Source organism: Neoarius graeffei, chromosome 18 (assembly GCF_027579695.1).
Source record: "Neoarius graeffei isolate fNeoGra1 chromosome 18, fNeoGra1.pri, whole genome shotgun sequence".
Taxonomy (NCBI): Eukaryota; Metazoa; Chordata; class Actinopteri; order Siluriformes; family Ariidae; genus Neoarius; species Neoarius graeffei.
In genome coordinates this window covers 65,838,714-65,860,925 of record NC_083586.1, presented here as the reverse complement: position 1 = coordinate 65,860,925, position 22,212 = coordinate 65,838,714, and the positions used below count along the sequence as shown (strand labels likewise).

The following is a 22,212-nucleotide window of genomic DNA, read 5'->3' as shown; positions in this document are numbered from 1 at the left end:
GGCCACAAAACTGCCAGGTTTTGAGCAACTTTTCCAAAACAACCCCAAAACAGGGGCGGGGTGGAGGGTGTGTTTCCAGTGTTTTGTATGACATTGTACAATTGTTTATTTCTTAACTGATCGGCTGAGAGATGGCGGAGTTTCATCATTGTCAGTGGGACGTACTGTGAGATTGAGTCACATAGACACATATTGCACAAAGAGGAACTGACCAAATTCAAGAGAACTGGAGGCAAAGACGTAGAAATCACAAGCATACACGTTTTTCATCCTTTCATTTCCACAAAATATTCTTAATCGTGGATTGTGTTGTTTGTGAACATCAGTGAAGCTCGACTTCAGTTCAGAATGAAGATCCTCCTCATCATCACCTTCTACCTGATGTCAGGTCAGTTCTTCTACTTTCAATAATGAACTCCAGAGTGGAGAAGGAGGAACCATTATGAGTTTGTGCTGCAGTTATTTGAATGCTGAACTGTAGTAGTGAGAGAATTTGGAGATGTTGATTATCAGAGAAATGACTGAAATGCTTCCATTTTGATTGGCAGGTCCAGTGCACTGTGATGATGTGATCGGTTACCCTGGAGGTCGTGTCATGATTAACTTCAAAAAGCCAGTCAATTCCAGTTCGACTGTGTATTTTTGCAAAATGAAAACAGTGTGTAAAGATTTAATAACAGCTCGGGCCTCAGTCAGCACGGTTCATAAGGACAGATTTACTCTGTTTAACACTGATGGATTAATTTCACTGATCTTCAGAAGTCTGAGTTTACAGGATACAGGACTGTATCAGTATGGAGAGATTGGAGTGTGGAGTGAAAACATTGACCTGAAAGTGAAAAGTGGTGAGAAATTTTAGAATCTTTGGCATCTGATAGATTTAGCTGTTAGTTTTTCTTTTGTATAATCCAGTATAAATGCACGAGGTACAGCTGATCTCATATCTAGAAACTAATTTCATCTTGATTCATATGCAGATATTTTGCCTGAAAACAAATAAACAGAAATATAAAATAAAGTGAAATAAATTTCAAATTTGGTGGCACGGTGGTGTAGTGGTTAGCACTGTTGCCTTACAGCAAGAAGGTTCTGGGTTTGAGCCCCATGGCTGGGGAGGGCCTTTCTGTGTGGAGTTTGCATGTTCTCCCCGTGTCCGCGTGGGTTTCCTCTGGGTGCTCCGGTTTCCCCCACAGTCCAAAGACATGCAGGTTTGGATAATTGGTGGCTCTAAATTGACCGTAGGTGTGAATGTGAGTGAGAACGGTTGTGTGTCTGTGTGTCAGCCCTGCGATGACCTGGTGACTTGTCCAGGGTGAACCCCGCCTCTCACCCAGAGTCAGCTGGGATAGGCTCCAGCTCGCCTGTAACCCTGTACAGGATAAGCGGTTACAGATAATGGATGGATGGAAGGAAATTTCAAATTCAACCCTGTTAATTTTGCTTCAAGAGTAGAATCACATTAAGCACATAAACCTACATTTCAGTAAAAGCTGAACTCATGCCAGCTGGGAGATAAATAATTCGACACTAATTCAGTTTGTGTGATTGACAGATCCATGCTGTAGTGAGACAAAATCAGTAACCGGATATCTGGGAGAGAGTGTGATGATCAGCTGCTCCTATCCAACAGAGTTTGAAACAAATGTCAAGTCCTTTTACAAATTGGATGATTACGCTGGAACTGAAGTGATCTTCATCAGGGCAAAAGAAGCGTATCAGAACGGCAGATTCTCCATTTCTGATGACGGGAGGAGTAGCGTTTTCAGTGTGATCATCAGTGATGTGAGAGAAGATGATGGAGGAGTTTATTCCTGTGCAGTTCGTATCAAAGGGACTGCAGTCAGTTATGACTCACTCTTCACAGAAATTCAGCTCCAAGTTACTGGTGAGAAAAATTTTTTCCCATCATACTGCACTGAATTACTGAAACAATAAAGTCTGTTTCCTTTTTTTGCGGATGATGCAGTATTTGAAAAAGGAGAAGCTGCTATTTGTACAACAGTAGACACAGATGCTTTAGCTGTTTTGGCTATAGCATACTTGGATGAAATAGCAAAAGGAAGAGAGAGTGGTTGTTTAGACAGTTTATTTTGTTTACAGGTAGTATTTGACGGAAGATGGATATAACGTATTACTTGTAGCTGAAGATACAGGATTAATTGAATAGCAGACATTTTGCTCATGTTGTGAGAGAATCTCTTTCAGAGCCTATAAATACAAAAAAAAAACGAGTTAGTTGAGAGAGATATAACAGGATGGCATGTCCATTACTTTGATATTGAAATCATGGTTTTAGATGCAATAAAATGCCACGTGTTTCAGTGGACAAAAAGGCAATGACAAGATTCAGAAATACACAGGGAAGTTTATCACAGAGTGATTATAAATTAATCTTATAATGACCTTGTCTTTCATGCCAATTCCACGATTATTGTTGGAACTTTACCTTAAATTTTCAAACAGATTAAATTCATCTTAAAATCAGCTCTCTGTAAAGGGACACCATAAGATTGTAGGTTTTGGAATTTTGAAAAAAAAAATCTTTCATGGTTACAGAGATATGGTGGTTTTAGTAAAAAATAAACAGGGGTAATTGTGTGCTGACACCCCCCCCCCCACACACACACACACACACAAACTAGAAAGGGTCTACATGGCCCTAATTGTTACTGTTAGAACTAGAAAACGTTGTAGTTTTATGAGCAACTTAGTTTTGGAGGTGAACCCGGCTGCAGCACTGAAAGTGTCTGTTTATTACCATTATTTAGTCTTGTACATACAAAGTGAGGTTACAAAGATGACAATTACGAAGAGACACTGTTTTATCATACCTGTGAAAGTTGAACACCAAATCAGAAAAAAAAAATGGATAAGCAAACTACAATTTGTACCATGTAGTAACTTCCTGGGTTCCAGAAAACCACAGGAGCAGTTGCTGCTCTTCTTCACAAGCCAACTTGCTCGTGTATTCATCCGCCTCTTTCTCCATGGCTATAGGTTCTAAATCGTCCTCAGACAACCAGTGAAAGATTGAGGATGAATTTAAAGAACTTTCGTCATCTTTTTCAAAAGAATCAGTATCAAGAACGCATGCAATTGCAGAGAATAATATAGAGTCTGTGTGGACACAAAAGAAGGCAGTGGAGCAGTGCCGCTGACCTCTAAATCACTGCAATCTAATAATGGCAGACAAGCGTTTAATGATTTTTGGAACAGAATTCAAACACAAAAACATTATTTTTCAAACCAAATTTTTATTTATCAATGTACAACCTATTTGAGCATATCACACACAGAAAACCCGGGATTTTATGATGTAATTTTCATTAGACTAGCACTTTAACAAAGGTAACCTCAGCCACAAACTACCCAAATACAAGGAGTTTATTAAATGCCCGACTAGGGAGAATATTTTGGATCACTGCTACACTACAGTCAACAATGCCCATCATACCGTCCCCCGCGCTGCACTGGGCCACTCTGACCACGTCATTGTCCACCTGATTCCTGCATACAGGCAGAAATTAAAGCTGAGGAAGCCTGCAGTTAGGACATCAAAGAAGTGGACCAATGAGACTATGGAGGGAACTTTCAGGCGTGCTTGGACTGTACAAACTGGAATGTGTTCAGGACCACTACCAATAGTCTGAATGAGTACACAGAGGCTGTGACGTCCTATGTCAGCTTCTGTGAGGACTGTTGCGTTCCATCACATACCAGAGTGAGCTACAAATCATGATAAACACTGGTTCACAGATAAGCTCAGCCAGCTAAACTTGCAAAAGATAGAAGCATACACAACTGGGGACAGGGACAGGTTTAAAGTCTCAGAACAAGTTTAGCAACTTGTCTCCATTCTGGAGATGGAGGCAAGTTCTGTGCTCTCGCGGAAGGCGGTCACATTTTCTCCTTCTCCCTTCCCTTATCTTTCTTGCTTCTGCTGTCTCGTCTGTCTAGTGTCTATACTTTTGAGAGACTCTCTCTGCACTGCTCTTCAAACTAAAACCATGGAATTGATAAACAGGTCTCTTCACGCAATTGACACAATCTTCTCGACGGGACGACTGGGTTCGGGGGAACCAGCCTGTCCTGGCGGAAAGTTCGCAGCCGGCTACGATGGATGTGTGAGAGCGGTGGCGGGTCGTGTGCCTGGCGGTTCTTTCTGTGGAGGACATTGAAGTCATCTACCTATTCGGAACTATGATTACAGGACTTTTGCTGATTGGATTAGGCATTGCCCTGGTTTATCGAGGAAATCAGAAAACGGTGACAGCTGTTCAAAGCCCCATAAAGCTGCCCGACATGATTGAAGTGGTGGGCAGAGCTATCGGCACTCAGACTGTGGCTATTCAGAACTTGAACCGCAACATGGATAACATCATGGAGAAGCTTTCGGCTATGCAATGGAAATTGGATCAATTTGGAGACCAACATGGACAGAATGTACATACAGAGTAGTTGTGCAAAACAGAATGCGTCTGCTTGCCAAGACCAAACAAATTCCAATCTTATCTACTTTCGGCTCCCGAGCCAGCACTGGCCTTGGCCAAGGCCGTTGCTGGGACAACAAGTCCCCTGGAGAACACTGCTGTTAGACTCTCTTGTATTCCTCCCCCCTCTTCCAATGGTCGCTGCTTCACCCCCAGTGTGACAAGCGGGTGCGTGACCAGCCCAGCGCCATCATGGCCTCAGGAGCGGACGTCTGCTTGCTTGCGCTGGGTTACCTCTACCTCCTCCCCTCCCCCCCTTTTTACCCCCACCCCTGATCGCCCCCACTCCCCGCTCCCCCCCCCCCAAGTCCTGAGTTTTCATGTTGTAAAGTGTACTTGTGTTGTTTTGTGCTTATGTGCTGAGGGGTTTTTTTTTAATGTTTCCACACTGTACTCCTCCAGGAGCATAGTGTGGGGGTTGCTTTTTTCTCCTCCCCTCCCTTCATGTTACTACTGTATTTTTCATCCCTGTCTTCCTGTCCTGTCAACTCCCCCTGTGTTAATTGTATGTATGTGTATATGTATGGACAGGTTGATGGCTAATTTTTGCTGGTACTTGTGACTAGTGACAATAAAGGCATCATCATCAACAAGCTCTTTAAGAAGCTGAACCCTGCAAAGCAGAAGGTCCCAACTCTGTCTCACCATTTACCCTGAAGCATTGTGCTGATCAGCTATCTCTGGTGTTCACAGACATCTTCAACACCTTACTGGAGACATGCCATGTGCCAGCCTGCGTCAAGGCCTCCACCATTATCCCGTTCCCCAAAAAGCCAAGGATCACAGGATTAAAAGACGAGACCCATCATCCTGACTTCTGTAGTTATAAAATCCTTCGAGCACCTTGTGAATCACCACCTTAAAGCCATCATTGACCTGCTCCTGGACCTCATGCAGTTTGCCTACAGACCCAACAGATCTGCAGATGATGCTGTTAACATGGTTCTGCATTTCATCCTCTAGCACCTGGACTCCCCAGAAACCAATGCTAGGATCCTGTCTGTGAATTTCAGTTCTGCTTTCAACACCATCATCCTGGCTTTTCTGCAAGACAAACTCTCACAGCTGAGCATGCCTAACTCCGCCTGCAGGTGGATCACTGACTTCCTATCTAACAGGAGGCAGAACATGAAGCTGGGGAAATGTGTCTCTGACTCTTGAACCATCAACTCTGGACCCCCCCCCCATGGGTGTGTTCTCTTTCCTGTACTCTTCTCCCTATACACCAACGGTTGCACCTCCAGTCATCAGTTTGTCAAGCTCCTGAAGTTCACAAATGACACCACCCTCATTGGACTCATCTCTGATTAGGAGTCTGCCTACAGGTGGGAGATCTGATGTCCTGGTTCAGGCAGAACAACTTGGAGCTCAATGTTCTAAAGACAGTGGAGAAGATTGTAGACTTCAGGAGGAGCTCTGCCACAGTCTCCCTCATCACTTTGCTTAACTCTGCAATAACCTCTGTGGAGTATTTCTACTGCCTGGACACTATAATTACTCAGGACCTAACATGGGAGATGAATGTGTGCTCTCTGACCAAGAAAGCACAGCAGAGGATGTACTTCCTGTGGCAATTGAATAAGTTTGATCTGTCAAAGACAATGATGGGGCACTTTTACAATGCCATTGAGTCAATCTTCACCTCCTCCATCACCGTCTGGTATGCTGCTGCCACTGCCAAGGACAAGGGCAGACTGTAGTGGATCATTGCACTGCACTGGATCACCATGATGCTGTCATGTAGTGGCTTAAATAGCCCAAAAGACCATGAAGGTGAAGCCAGACAAGATTCAATCATGCTGGACCAGCGGAAGCCAAGGAAGAAAACTAAGAGTGATCCAAACCTGGTATCTGGATACGTCCTACTCCTGGATTCACACCTCCTTAATTCAATGAAGACTCCTAAAAAGAGAAATCATCCTGGCTCGGTTGCCACCCAGGATAAAAAGGACCGCGGTCCTGTTGCAGAGAACTCAGCAGAACCAGAACTATCTTCCAGAATTATCTTATCCTCTGCACCTGTACAAAGTGATTCATTCTGCCACTGTCATGGAAATCTGAACATCAGGCGCAGCCAAAAATACACATACACTACCGTTCAAAAGTTTGGGGTCACTCTGAAATGTCCTTATTTTTGAAAGAAAAGCACTGTTCTTTTCAATGAAGATCACTTTAAACTAATCAGAAATCCACTCTATACATTGCTAATGTGGTAAATGACTATTCTAGCTGCAAATGTCTGGTTTTTGGTGCAATATCTCCATAGGTGTATAGAGGCCCATTTCCAGCAACTCTCACTCCAGTGTTCTAATGGTACAATGTGTTTGCTCATTGCCTCAGAAGGCTAATGGATGATTAGAAAACCCTTGTACAATCATGTTAGCACAGCTGAAAACAGTTGAGCTCTTTAGAGAAGCTATAAAACTGACCTTCCTTTGAGCAGATTGAGTTTCTGGAGCATCACATTTGTGGGGTCGATTAAATGCTCAAAATGGCCAGAAAAATGTCTTGACTATATTTTCTATTCATTTTACAACTTATGGTGGGAAATAAAAGTGTGACTTTTCATGGAAAACACAAAATTGTCTGGGTGACCCCAAACTTTTGAACGGTAGTGTATACAAAAGAAGTTACCTTGAAGCAAACAAACATTCTCGATGCCAAGCGAGTCCAGAACACACTGGCTTCTAAACTTCCGCTTACTCTTTTTAAAGGCCCCCTGAGAGACCAACCTTAGTACCACCCCAAAACAAAATGGCGGCTCCTATTAAAATCATTGTGAAATGACATTTCTTTGTTTGAACACAGACTTCTGATTGGCTGCCCAATACAGGCTTCTCATTCGCGAAACCATACCTTCCACCATCTTCAAAAGAAAAACAGACCTGCTCGTATTTCTTACCATATGACATTTTAAGGGTTTTACTACTGAATAAATAACAAGTCTGTGTTTGTCATGCGAAATGTCCTTAGAATGATAATCAGTGGTGAGGACCACAATATGGTCTCTCTCTCTCTCTCTCTCTCTCTCACACACACATACAATCCTCTAAAAACATTTAAACTCATATTGTTCCTCGGCTCAGCTTTTGATTTCACCGTGTGTGTGTGTGTGTGTGTGTGTGTGGCACATAAAAGATTGAAATGAGAGAGCACTGTCTTTTTAAACTACCTAACAAAAGAATATTTCACAGCCTGACCTAACAAAAAGTCCATTCCACAGTCTGGCCCTTGTACAATGGAGCCTGGCCCTGAGATAAGGTAAATAACTGGCCACAGAGACAGGAATCCTCACACAGTCTGATGCTCTAAACAGCAAGTTTGAGGTATAAAATAATCTTACACCACTAGTAATGAATCATATTTCAAATGGCAAATTAGATCAATGTTAAATTTCAATGAACTTTAAATGGCAGCTAAACATACAACTTGGCTGAACGTGTGACTTTCACAGTAGCACGTCCTTTAGTTAACGCAGCAGCACTCTCTCAACAACAATGCCTTCGCTTGCAAAGTGCACTAGAATGCATCTGCAATTGTAAGCAAGACACTTCAAGTTAACCTGCTCTAGGACAGGATGGGTTGTGCTTTCGCCACTGATTGTGGTTGGAAAAAGCCATAAAAGATCTGAAACACTATTAATGCACTGGTCTTGCAACACATGTTTGCTTTAAGGTGAATATTGTACACAAATGTAGGTTTAGCACAAGCTCCCGTACTCATCATCATCATCAGTGTGTGTGTGACTGTGCTACTGATGGGAGGATTTTTACTCGTCTGCCAGTTGAGAAGCAACAAGACACAAGGTACTGTTTCTTTATAAACACAAAGCACCAGCCTGCAAACACATACACACCCCTCTGCCAAAATTTTCATGCTAAAATTTCCCTTTTTTTGCAGATTCTACATTTGTAAGTAAGCAGACAGAAACAAATACCATGGTGGGTGGCCATTAATCTGCTGCATTAAAATAAGAATACAGATAAAGTGTGAAAATGTAATCTATTCATTACTCGCATGCAGACATTTCCAACTGTTTCCATTTGGCTTGTGCAATATTGACTTTTTTTTTCACTGCTCACAATTTGCTGATTTAAAATAGTGATGAAGGCGTTCTGCTGCTCAACATGTTTGAATATGACTACATACTGACCGATGCAGGAAAAACAGCAAATTTAAACCACTTTCTCATTTTCATCACCATTAACATTGTTTGTAGTTTGATTTCAAACTTTGTTGCAAGCACATTTAGTCTTTATAAAATCACTTTTTTCATCAATTTTTTTCTTTTATGGACAAAAACTGAAAGCAACTCTTTCAACCAATTTTAGCTAAAATATGTCAGTGGCATCCCTAATACATGGAATTAAATATCATTAAATCTATGTTTGTCTAATTTTAGTCAAAACACATGGATAGATTTTTTTTTTCATATTATTGAACTCAAGAAATTCTTCATTTCCCTTCACAGAAGGAAAGGCATGTTAGATGAGGGAAGGAAGCAGGGCTTCCAGGCAGTATAAGTTTATATATGGGGTGACAAGTGTCACCGGGCCCATTTCATGGACGAAATGCATTCTGTGATGGACGAAATGGATTTCGTCCATGAAATGGGCCCGGTGACACTTGGCACGCCATATTTCTATCGTAGAGTTCACAACAAAGGTGACAGTCCTCCAGTTCCATTGCTCTGAATGCCCCCCCACTAAAAACATACCTGACCTAACCTCTGAAGGGACTGATGATGAGCTAATTAGCTGGAGGTAAAACTTGAAACTCTACAGAACAGTGGGGACTCAAGTTGTGCAGTAAAAAGCAGCATAGAAACTAAATGTGCAGCAACAATCTTTGCATATCCCTTTTCACTGAGTCATTATCTATTGTGGGCCCCATTTTCATACTGCAAAAAGGCCATATTCCCTGATGCGGGTGGTGCTGCACAACAGCGGCTGTGTCCGTTACAGTCCAATGTTGCAGTGATTTTAGTACATGGCTAAAAGCACAGTATATGGTTACTCCTAATTACTTGTTTTGGATACACCCATTGCTATTAGGTACAAAGAATCAAATATACAGCAATTTAATCTCCACAAACAAACATTAGCAATAGCCTTGGAGCCCAGTTAAATGTGCTGTATCTCTATTTGTGACAGTGCCACTAAAAATCATCTTCTTTCGGTTGTTCCTATTAGGGGTCGCCACAGTGGACTATGTCCGTCCATCTCCTCCTGTCCTCTGTATCATTTTCTCTCGCACCAACCATCCTCATGTCCTCCTTCATCGCATCTTTTTCCCCCAACCTGACACCTAAATTTCCAACATTCTTTTCCCAATATACCCTGGATCTCTCCTCTGTACATGTCCAAACCATCTCAATTTCACCTCTCTCACTTTGTCTCCAAGCCGTCCTACATGTGCTGTCCCTCTAATATTCTTGTTTCTCATCCCATCCAACTTTGTCACTCCCAATGAAAATCTCAGCATCTTCAGCTCTGCTACCTCTGCTCTTCTGCACTTGCCATTACTTCATACAGTCGACCCCAGATGTTTGAACTCCTCTGCTTTGGCCACCTAATATTCCTTGCAGCTGTACCATTCCACTGTCCTCACACTCATTCATACACATGCATGCTGTCTTGCTCCTACTGACTTTCATTCCCCTTCTCTCTAGTGCATACCTTCATGTCTCTAGGTTTTCTTCCACTTGCTCCCTGTTCTCACTCCAGATCACAATATCATCTGCAAACATCACTGTCCGTGGGGCCTCTAGCCTGATGCCGTACCTCACTGGGAAACAGTTTCATTGGCGGTGGTTGTTAACCCAGGCCTCAACCGATCTGGTATGAAAGTCCTCTTCATCAGCTGATTTGGCCTGAGTTTTACACCGGATGCCCTTCTTGATATAACCCTCCCCATTTATCTGAGCTTGGGACTGGTGCTAGAGAATGCACTGGCTTGTGCACCTCAGTGGTTGGATTGACAATGCCACAAATACGAACCAATAATAATAATAATAATAATAATATGAGAAAGAAGACAAGATACTGACTAGTGGTTTATTACTACCACCAAATTTGTGAAACCTGAAACTGAAATCTATCGTCATTACAAAAATGCAAACACCGTTCTTAATTGGAATCCACACCTCCCAATTGTCATAATCCAGCTTGGAACTTCCAAATCCTGACCTGTGCCTTTGTGCACCACTCCATGTTTTCCCCGTTCTCCCCGCACTGTGCTAGCACACCTGCTATGCATTGCTTTTAGTCACTCTCTATAAACATGATGGGGTGACATGGAAAAATACTTGCCATTATGCGATGTCAAGTTCACGCTCGTGTTGTTTTTTTTCTCTGCTGCCCTTTCTTGGTTTTCTGACTTGGATTATGTTTATTGGTATACCATTTTTGCCTGCTGTTTTTGGGACTTTTTGACCATGACTGACTCTGGACACAGTTTCTCCCAGACTATCGATTGCCGGCAGCACTCGGATTTCTCCTGCGTTTATTGTGACTTTACTCTGTGTCTGCTCTGCCGTTCCTGGATCTGGCCAGGATATTTCTGACTGCATTGCTGCATCTGCTTCCGGCTCGTACACCTCACCACTCTACTCATCAGGTACACTACAGTCTAATCTGTGACTTTCTTATCTGCTCTTTGGGTGCTATCTGCACATGCAACCTCCCCATTCTGACAAATTTTTCAGCCACATGATGGACCCAGCAGACTATGATTCCCTCAAAACTGTATTGGAAAAACAGGGCTCAATTTTCAGATCTCATCAGCAAGAGATCATAGCAGTTCACCAGAACACATCCTCCATCACCCATACCTTTCACCCTAACACCCCCCCCATGAGCTTCATCTCCCTGCTCCACAGCCATATCACAGTGCACCTGGGACCTGCTGTTCATTCCTCTCACAGTACTCCATAGCCATGGAGCTTCAGGCATCTGACTTGCCTTCTGAGAACTCACATGTACTGTAGCTTAGGTCATCGCATGTTTAACAGGAAAGGCACAAGCGTGGGGGACAGCTGTTTAGGACATCAGGATGCCCTGCTGTTCAAGTTTCAGGGAGTTCACCAAGGAGATGCAGAAGGCTTTTAACCATTCCCCCAAGGGCAAGGAGATGGTGGGACAGTTAAGGGGCAGAAGGAAGGTGCTCGGTCAGTTCACGATTATCCCATCAAATTCTGGACTATTGCCGTAGCAATCGACTGGAAAATGAGCACCTTCTATGATACCTTTCATGGACTAAATTATGCCATCTTGGATGAGATTGCACCTCATGACCTTCTGACAGCCTGGATGGCTTGGTAGACCTGGCCAGTCAGGCAGACACTCACCAATAACTACGTAAATAGAGATCGGAGGTGGAGCCGAAGGGTCGAACCCAGGACCATAATTCCTCTGTTGGAGGGTGCCACCCCTGATGAATCAGAGCCCATGCAATCAGGCAGGACCCAGGTAACTCCAGAAGAAAAAAGGTGCCATTGAAAAACTAGTTTCTGTTTTTACTGTGGACAGTCTGGACAGTTCATCTCCCACTGCCTGTTAAAAAGGTCTGTGCATCAGTAAATGCAGGGATACAGGTAGGTGTCTCGACACATACTTCCCCTGCTTATAGATCAACATTGACTGTTGAGATTATATTTTGGGGAAGCTAGGGCTTAAATAGTTAGAGAAGCAGCTTTGGGACCAAAAGGTCACTGGTTCAATTTGCTGGACCAGCAGGAATGTTTGAAGTGCCCTTGAGCAAGGCACCTAACCCCAGGCTGCTCTGGGTATGTTGTACATCACTCTGGATAAAAGCATTTGCAAAATGCCAGAAATGTCATTTCAGAATAAGATCCAATCTGTCCAAACCCTCATTGATTCTGGTGCTGACCAAAGCTTTATTATGACTTCCTGGGCTGAGGAACTGGGCATCCTTTTGTGGAAGTTAGTTTGTCCCTCCATGACCAAAGATCTGAATGGGTATGAACTCGGTCCTATTTCCCACATTACAGACCAAGTTACTTTGAAGGTTTCAAGTAAAAAAAAAAAATCAGAATAAAATTAGATCATGTTTAAAGTCATTGATTTTTTTTATAAATCTGCTTTGTGACAATGTCTCTAAAAAGCACTATACAAATAAACTTGACTTACTCACATCAAAACAATTTCATTCTATGCCATAAATGATAACCTTGAGCTTATTCTGCTTGGCCTTCCCTGGTAACACCTCCAAAACTCCCACATTAACTGGAGCGATGGGACCATACTCTCCTGCAGTGCTCACTGCCTGTCTGTCTTCTGCTCAGACTCCTCTGGCCCCTTTTGTTGCCATCCATGATGAGACAATGAATCCTTCCCCATGTGTCCCCCCCCAAAAAAAAAATGTATATAAGGACCTTTGGTCTGCAGTAAGGCTCATGCCACTGCCCCCCCCCCCCCCCAACTGGCCCTAAGATTGCACCACAGAGCTTTTACCTGGAACCACACCTCCCAGTGGTTGTATTCATTCTCTTTCTCCACTGAAGTGGGAAGCCATGGACAAATACATCTCAGAGTCACTAGCAGCTGGCATCATCTGTCCATCTTCCTCCCCGGCAGAAGCAGGGTTCTTTTTTGTGGAGAAGGAAGACAAGTCCCTCAGGCCCTGCATTGACTATTAGGGACTAAATTCTATTAGTTTTAAGAACGGTTATCCCCTACCACTCATGTCCACTGCCTTCAAGTTTCTTCAGGGGGCTCAATCTAAAGTGGACTTCCACAATGCCTACCACCTGGTACGAATAAGAGGAGGAGATGAGTGGAAGACAGAATTCAACACTCCAACTGGCCACTACGAATACTTTGGTCTTCTGTTTGAGCTCACTAACACCGTGTCTGTCTGCCAAGCCCTGGTCAGTGTGGTCTTATGAGATTTTTATTAACCAGTTCACCTTTGTATATCTCAATGATATTCTCATCTCTCTCGATTATGTTCATGTTGTCTTATATTAGATTTGGTTAGTTTTTTTTTTTTCGTTTTTATCAGACATCTAATTTTAGGTTTGTTTACCTGACATGTTTCGATGTACATAACTGTCGTCTTCCTCAGAGTGTCACCAGATGTTGTTGGTGACGCATCTTATCAGCTGATGTTTCCAAAGGCGTGACCTTCCTGTCTGGTTTGGCGTTTTTTTCATGGAAGACCTGGAGCAGAAAGCACTCACTACAATACCGGCAGAATACAGACCAACACTCTGGAAATGTTACATGGATGATATACTGGAAAAAGTGAAGACGGGATCCACTCAACAACTCACTGACCATCTCAACACCATAGACAATACCGGCAACATAAAATTCACACATGAAGAGGAAACGGAGCAGTCAATAGCATTTTTGGACCTAAAAATACAACACACATAGAATGGGGACATCAAAATAAAAGTACACAGAAAACCCACACACACACACACCAACCAATATTTAAACTGGACTTCCGAACACCCCATAATGCACAAATTATCAGTAGTCAGAACATTACATGAACGCGCAACAATAATTACAGATCCACAGGACAAAGAACAGGAGGAACAACACATACAACATGCACTGAAGGCATGTCAATATCCACAGTGGGCAATATCCAAAGGGGCAGAACAGGTCAAGAACAACAAAACACAGAAGAAAGTGAAAAAACAAACAAGAACACAGGGGAGTAGTAATATTGCCATACATCAGAGGAATAACGGAACGCATCCAAAGAGTAATGAGGAAACACAACATCAACACACCTGTCAAACCACACACAACACTCCGTCAGATCCTGGTTCATCCCAAAGACAGAATGCATCCAGAAAACAAATGTAACACCATATATGAGAGTGCATGCCAATCATTCAATAAAACCTACATCGGGGAGACAGGGAGGAGCTTCACCACAAGGAACAATGAACATAAGAAAGAGTGCAAAAAGGAGACAGCTATAAGACAAACCTGAACAATAAAAGAAAAGGCACAACAGGAAAATTACAAGTCAGCCATAACAGACCACTGCAAAAGAGAAAATCACATTATGGACTGGGGGAATGCCAGAGTCATCCGCACAGAAGATAACAAACATCAGCGCTGGATCAGGGAGGCCATGGAGATCCGAAAGCGAAGCCCGAGGACCATCAACCAGGATGAGGGAGCATACATGCTGTCCCATACCTGGAGTGCCATCTTGCAGGGGACGAATGGACAGCAGAAGATGTGACCGATCTGTCAAACCAGACAGGAAGGTCACGCCTTCGGAAACATCAGCTGATAAGATGCGTCACCAACAACATCCGGTGACACTCTGAGGAAGACGACAGTTACGTACGTCGAAACATGTCAGGCAAACAAACCTAAAATTAGATGTCTGATAAAAAAGAAAAACTAATGATATTCTCATCTTCTTCACATTGGAGGCCCATCGGTTCCACGTCAGACTGGTCCTGCAATGGCTCCTAGAGAACCCACTTTTTGCCAAAGCAGGGAGGTGCCAGTTTTACAAGCACACCGTGTCCTTCTTGGGCTTTGTGATATCCCCTGGGGTGGTCCAAATGGACACAGACAAAGGTCACGGTGGTGTCCGAGTGGCCTGTAAGTTTCCTGTAAGAAACTGCAGTGCTTTTTGGGGTTTACCAACTTCTAACAGAGGTTTATCAGGAACTATAGCACCATTGCTGCTCCCCTGACTGAACTCCAGTCTTCCAAGCACCCCTTCTCATGGACCAACCATGTTGAAACTGCCTCTTCTCTTAAGAGGAGATTCTCCATGGTCCCCTCTGTCATCATTCCTGACCCTGCTGTTCAGCTCATTCTTGAAGTAGACGCCGCCGACACAGGTGCTGGGGCTGTCTTGTCCCAGAGGTCAGCCAAGGAAAATAAGGTACACCCCTGCACATTCTTTTCTCATTACTTGACACCAGCTGAATGCAACTATGGCACTGGAAATCAAGAACTACTAGCTATAAAGCTGGCCCTGGAAGAGTGGAGGCATTGGTTGGAAGGGACTGAGATTCCATTTGTCATATGGACAGATCATAAGAATCTCGAGTATCTCAGGTCTGCTAAATGCCTCAACGTGTATCAAGCCAGATGGTCATTATTTTTATCCCGCTTTAACGTTGTGCTCTCCTTTAGACCAGGGTTTAAAAATGTCAAGCCAGATGCTCTCTCCAGGCAATTTTCTCCAGACTCTCAGCAAAGCACTGTCGAGCCCATTCTCCCTACTCATTTTCTCATGGCTGCCACCTGGCTCAACAACTGCTGTCCGAACTGCCCTGTCCAGTGATCCAGGACTAGGTAATGGCTCACCCAACTGCCTTTATGTGCCTCCTTGTGTGCGCTCCCAAGTGCTTCAATGGGGGCACAGCTCCCCCCAGTCAGTCACCCTGGGGCAGCCCGGACCCTTGCTGTCCTCAGGCAATACTTCTGGTGGCCTACCATGCGGCAGGATGTTAGGACCTGGCTGCTCACTTCATTCCCCTCCCGAAGCTGTCTTCAGCTAAGGAGACGGCAGAACTGTTTATCAACCATGTGTTCTGTGTTCATGGTCTGCTTACAGACACTGTATCTGACAGAGGTCCTCAGTTCTCTGCTCACTTTGGGAAGGAATTCTGCAAAATCATTAGGGCCACTCCCAGCCTCTCCTCAGGTTACCACTCACAGACTAATGGGCAGACAAAATGTGCCAATCAGAAGTTAGAGGTCACTTTACGATGCCTGACATTAGGTGATTCTTCCTCCTGTAGCCAGGTGCTTCCTTGGATTGAATATGCCCATAACAGCCTTCCTTCATCATCCAATGAGCTGACCCTTTTCCAGTGTTGCATTGGTTACCAGGCCCCTCTTTTTCCACAAACATGAGGAGGAGGCATCTGTCCCTCTGGCCCAAACCTTTATCTGACGCTGTCGCAGAGTTTGGGTGTGTACCAGACATCACCTGTTATGCTCCAATCACACAGACATGAGGATGGCAGATTGACACCACAGGCTGGCTGTTGTTTACTGGGTGGGACAAAGGGTCATGTGGTCCACCCCTGCAAGGTCCCCTCTCGTAAGCTGGCTCCCAGGTTTGCTGGTCCTATCGCATTTCTAAAGTCATTAAGCCCACAATTGTGAGATTGGCATTGCCCATGTCTATGCTATGCATCCACTCATGCTTTCATGTTTCCCAACTGAGACCCCTGGTCTCTAGCACCTTCTCCTCCTTTTCTAAAGTGCCTCCCCCTCCCAGGATCATCGATGGGGGTGAGGCCTAGACAGTCAGGAAACTACTAAAGGTCCGTCACCAAGATCAGAGGTAACAGTATCTGGTCACCTGGAAAGGTTACAACCCAGATGAGAGGTGTTGGGTGTCAGCGCATTTCATTCTTGACTCTACACTCATCAGGGACTTCCACCATAAGAATATGGAAGCTCTGTCTGGGATGCCCAGAGGCGTCTGGTGGGGGGGTTACTGCCGTGATCCAACCCGGAAATTCCAAGTCCTCATCTGCACCTTTATGTTCTACTCTGCATTTTCCCCCATTCTCCCCACGCTGTGCTAGCACACCTGCTATGCATTTGCTTTCAGTCACTGTATATGAACATGATGGGAAGAATTAAGATACGGAAAAATACTTGCCATTACACTATGTCAAGTTCACACTCTTCTCTGCTGCCTTTCCCTGGTTTTCTGACTTGGATTGCATTACATTTTTTGGTATACCATTTTTGCCTGCTGTTTTTGGGACTTTCTGAACACTGTTTCTCCCTGGCTATTGATTGCTGGCAGTTCTCGGATTTCTCCTGGGATTACTGTGACTGTTCACTGTGTCTGTGACGCTGTCCTTGGATTTAGCCAGGATATTTCTGACTGTGCTGCTGCATCTGCTTCCTGCCTGTGCACCACACTGCTCTACTCATCAGGTGCACCTCAGTCTAATCTGTGCCTTTAATATCTGCTCTTTGGGTCTTATTTGCACTTGTACCCTCCCAGTCATGACACTGATAATGTACTTGTTCAGACTCAATATTTTTATAACTATGCTGCATTTCATTAGATTACTGCCTGTGCTGAGAGCCACGAACATAGTCAAAAATTTATGCCATACTTTTGGGGTTGCACCATGATCACAGACAATATGTCATTTATCCATTATTAGATGTGTGTCAGTTTTACTTCAAAATACACTGCGACCCTGCTATAACAAACTCTTTGACTGAACTTTTGCATATAACAATCCAAGTTCGTGTACCCCACCTCTATTGACAATGAGTCAGTCTTTAAAAAAAACCCTGAGCCATACACTCCTCTTCCCCAAGAGACAGAGTAATCAAGTCCACAGTCAAGTTAACACGTATTAATGCCATAAAGCAAAGGCCTAATGAGCCTCGCTTAGGTGTCAATCACTAACAATTATCGAGAACAGTAATCAAAAATTGATAAAAAAGACAAAATGACTATTGACATCACATTTGCAACACATGAACGAATTGAATGATGAAGATTCAGAAAACACAGTGAGTCAGTGGGTGGACATTGACAATGATACACCGGTAACCTCTGTCATTTCCATAACAGATAAAGAAATCACCACCTCTGTTCGTGATCCTTTAACTTGATCTATGAGCTGCGAAAATGACTCAGACATTTCAGTCATCAAAGAAAAAGCAGTCCAGGATTACAAGTTTCTTCAGCACATAAACCTGATGGGACATTATTGTAGGATCATACTGCAACAGCTTGTATGCTGGGGCAATGAGCAACTGGGAGACAGGTGCAACAGGTGAAAGTGCATTTTTAAAGGACCCATGGCATGGTGGTTTGTTGATGCTTTAAATGAGATCGTGGAGGCTTCCGGATGTTTTATCTGCTGCCTTTCTCAAAATGAACCCTCGGAACTTAGATATAGCCTCCTGGAAGAAAGCCCCATTTCAGCCCTTTTCCCAGTGCGTCGTGTTGCTAATGAGAAGCATGGAGGCAGGGAAGGGTAGAGGATGGGGGCGTGCCATGGGGGGAGGGGGAGGGGCTTCCATCTGCCTCCCAAGCCGGCCGAGAGCGCTCCTCGTTGGGCACGGTCAGGCGGGCGAATGCCCTGGTCCGTCCGCCCTGTCTAAAAAAATGGTACAACTCGAGCCCATGGTAAAACTGGGACTTTGTCGGGTTTTTTTCAGCTTGAGGCCCATGGTAAAACTGAGCAGTTTTACCATGGAGGAGTGGGGACTTTGCCGTTTCCTCCCCCCAACTCGCCCCTGGGAGAACTGCTGCCTCCACGGGCGGCCGGTGCCGCTGGAGGGCCGCCCGCTCGACCTCAGCTCCTGACAAAAGATTGGATCTAGGGCTGACTTTTAATGGATCGCAGCGATGGAGCTGCTCTGCCACTCACGACACCCCGGCCCAGAATCAGGGAAAAATACCGCACGCTGACGTCATTAAGGTGCGACGCGAGGAAATAAAATAAATTCAACAAATTTTTGGGTTTTTACTGAACAAACAAATAAATAAAATGAACGAGTGACTTAAAAAAAAGAATGTGGGTGTCTTTGTAAAAACTGTTTTGATTGGCTATTATAACAGAGGTAGCGCAGAGTACCTGGCTAACTGCAGGAAGCGGTTAGCTACACAGCTAATGTAGCCATTGCAAACGCTCCGATTTTAAAACAAGGCAAAACGACTTAACAGTTATACACTTACTTGTTCGGTGTTTGTGGCTGATGCGGCAGGGATGCTTGGTACGGACCCAGGCTTCAGTGACAGTTGATGTGCAAAACCTGCCCTGTACTGTCCCAAGTTGTGGAAACATTCCTCAGGAAAATGCTTCCGACAAACATACACCGTCTTAGGTAGACTCGACGGCATATTATTGAAGTAAATAAAATTAAGCCACTGCGTCTTCAGGGGCTCTCCCGTCGGCAGTAAAAACAGACTCTTTTCTGTGTTGTCACATCCATGTACAGCGCAATTTCCATGTTTCGCTTGCTTAGGTGATGCCATGTTGTTGTGTCCTCTATGCCTCAATACAACTGGGCGGGCAATCCATACGGTGGGTGGGAATCCGGGGGGGGGGGGGGGGATCATCTCCCTTGCTGACGTAGTAAAGGGAAGAGCTTATCAACGCGCCGTTTTGACGCGCCATTCTCAAATGTTGGGCATAGGTTGGTTTACACATTATGAAATTTCTAGCCACTGGGGTGACTTAAGAAAGCCAGAGGAACTCATTTTAATGTTAAAAAACCTCAGAAAATGAAAATTTCTTGCCATGGGATCTTTAAAAAAAAAAAAACTTTACTTTCACTTTTCAGTGACTTTAGGTTTCAGTCACACATGCACACACATACACACACACACACACACACACAGGAGAACACAGGTCTCTCTCGTTACTGGCTATCTGAAAGACACACAGAGACATCTTAATAGACAGCCAGTAAATAGACACAAGTCTAACTCGTCACATTACCTGCTTGTTAAACCCGATTCCTCATCATTCACAGCTGATGCTCAACCACGCCCTCGCTGCCACACATACTTTTATTGTCTGGCAGCGAGGGCGTGGTTGAGCAAGGAGGTCCCCCAAGGAGTTTGTTATAGCGTGGTTGCAGTGTATCATTTACTGCTTTAATTTTCATGTTGGAATGATTGTTTTATGATCTGCTCATCTCTATTTCAGACTGCTGATTATGAAAATGATCCACCTCAGAGTCAGAACAGCATAATGCATCTGGACTACCAAAACCTAAATCCCAACACCAACCAATCAGATTCAGTCTATCAGACCCTCGACCCCAACACCAACCAATCAGATTCAGTATATCAGACCCTAAACCCCAACACCAACCAATCAGATTCAGTCTACCAGACCCTAGACCCTAACACCAAGCAATCAAATTCAGTCTACCAGACCCTAAATCCCACCATCAGTCAGATTCAATCTACCAGAGTATAGGCCCCAACACCAACTCAGCATATTCAATCTACCAGTGCCTAACTTCCAAAACCAACAAATATGATCAAGTTTAGTAGAGCCCAGACAACTGGACTCAGTTTATTGCAACTGAAACTGATTTCCAGTTCATTAGATTCAGTCCACTCTAAGTGTAGCCCTCTTTCTGCAAAGCTTCATATGCTGATAATCTGAATGAGAACTCAGTAAAAATAATTCACATTCACAAAAACTTTTAGCAATTAAGACAGAAAATGACAGCTACGTAAACCTTGGTATCCTGTTACAATCAAAATCTGTGCACATGTTCAGCACAGGTCCAGGGACGTGAATTCAACTCGGTTGGCTCTGAATTTTGTATTCACCAGCCATTCATCCCAGATACTAGCTGTCCAAAGATAACTCATTTTTAAAGCATATTTCTTGTGTATTAATTCACATTTTTTTTTTTGAAACTGGGTAGTGAGTACACAGTCTGTATAATATACTGTACTAAGACATGAGAAGACAGGAAATGAGTCAAGGCAATATATCTGCTTTACTAATGCAGTTTATGGGAAAATCTTGAAGTGGATTTTTATATTTGACTCATCGTTTCCTTAACCAAGAATAGATCAGTGGTATGGTTTTCAGGCCCATCACTGACGCACTTTCATAGAACACGAAACCAATTACATATTTTATTGTAGATTTCCTCCCACTGGTCATTTACCAACTCCCCCACTAGCTAGCTCTTCCCCATCACACAACAGCGACCAACTCTGAATGGTGAAGGTGACCTTGTGCTTCCTCCAGGACATGTGAAGCCACTGCACCTTTTCCAGCCCCTGCTCATGCTCCATCACAGAGCAGCTGAACAGCTCATATATCCCTGAACACAAAGATACACACAACTGGTCAGAGTCAACCTGTCAGAGAAGGGAGTAACACCATCCCTCCCACTCACACAGCACAGCCAGTTCTGTTCTCCTGAAAGTCTGGCCACCGATGGCTGTGGCAGCAACATGAATTAGATAGGAGATCGCTTGATAACACATTTTGTAACAAGTTTCCTGCTGAGCGATATTGTGCATTTTAATTGTGAAATGTGTTTGGATATAAAGCCGACTATTCATGTGTAGCATCTGTATGAACTTTTTTTGCTTTTTTAACATACATAATGAATCTTTTATGCTCCTCTTAAAAAATGTGCATTTTAGAACCATGTAGTAGTATTTTTTGCAGATTTCTTTTCATCATCTTTCAATAGTCTACTGCACTCTGTTTTTTAAAATGGATTTAGCTTCTTTTTGAACTCAGTCAATTAAAACTAAATTGTATCCACTGTAAATTACTTGAAGAGCATTCTCTTTTTGCATTAACTCTTACACACGTCATTAAATCCAACCTTTAATTTCCTGTATGTTTCTAACGCAGAAGCATCTTTTCTGTGCGGAGAGAGAAGTGTGGAAGTTTTGTGCAGTTATGAAAGTAAAATGCACACTGCAGTATTTAACACCTCATTTTCTATATTTAGCCTGTCACAACCTACATTTATGCAAATTGTCAAATAACAAAATGAAAAACGTGTCCTAAAAGTGATCTTCCATGTCAATAATTGTAACGGTCACTGACTAGAGTGATGCTGTTTCTGTGTCTTTTGGGCGTACAGTATATACCATATATTCAACAGCACCATTAAATCTAATTTCTTCTCAGTCACATGTGAATAAGCCCATTTAGACCCGTGTGATATTTTAGGCCCTGGTCACACTACAGCTCGCAATGGGTTTGCGAATACTTGGCGAT

General features: G+C 43.6%; 1 protein-coding gene across 2 annotated transcripts; it reads left to right on the top strand.

Annotated features, from left to right (window-relative positions):
- The first annotated feature begins 247 nt into the window (after positions 1–247).
- On the top strand, positions 248–21,575 carry LOC132866835 (uncharacterized). Of its 2 annotated transcripts, XM_060899609.1 has the most exons (6): positions 248–388; positions 549–845; positions 1,553–1,885; positions 8,189–8,296; positions 8,391–8,431; positions 20,152–21,575. In XM_060899609.1, exons 1-6 carry the CDS (start codon positions 349–351, stop codon positions 20,425–20,427), a joined length of 1,095 nt encoding a protein of 364 aa, XP_060755592.1. In that variant the 5' UTR covers positions 248–348; the 3' UTR covers positions 20,428–21,575. The 2 variants fall into 2 exon arrangements, with proteins under 2 accessions (XP_060755592.1, XP_060755593.1); XM_060899610.1 differs by lacking the exon at positions 8,189–8,296.
- Positions 21,576–22,212: the final 637 nt, after the last annotated feature.

Bases quoted from the DNA above. Each gene is read 5' to 3' on its own strand.
- LOC132866835 (XM_060899609.1), top strand. From the start codon at position 349: ATGAAGATCCTCCTCATCATCACCTTCTACCTGATGTCAG. The intron at 8,297-8,390 runs GTACTGTTTCTT...CTTTTTTTGCAG, and splicing joins GAGAAGCAACAAGACACAAG to ATTCTACATTTGTAAGTAAG. The intron at 8,432-20,151 runs GTGGGTGGCCAT...TCTCTATTTCAG, and splicing joins AGACAGAAACAAATACCATG to ACTGCTGATTATGAAAATGA.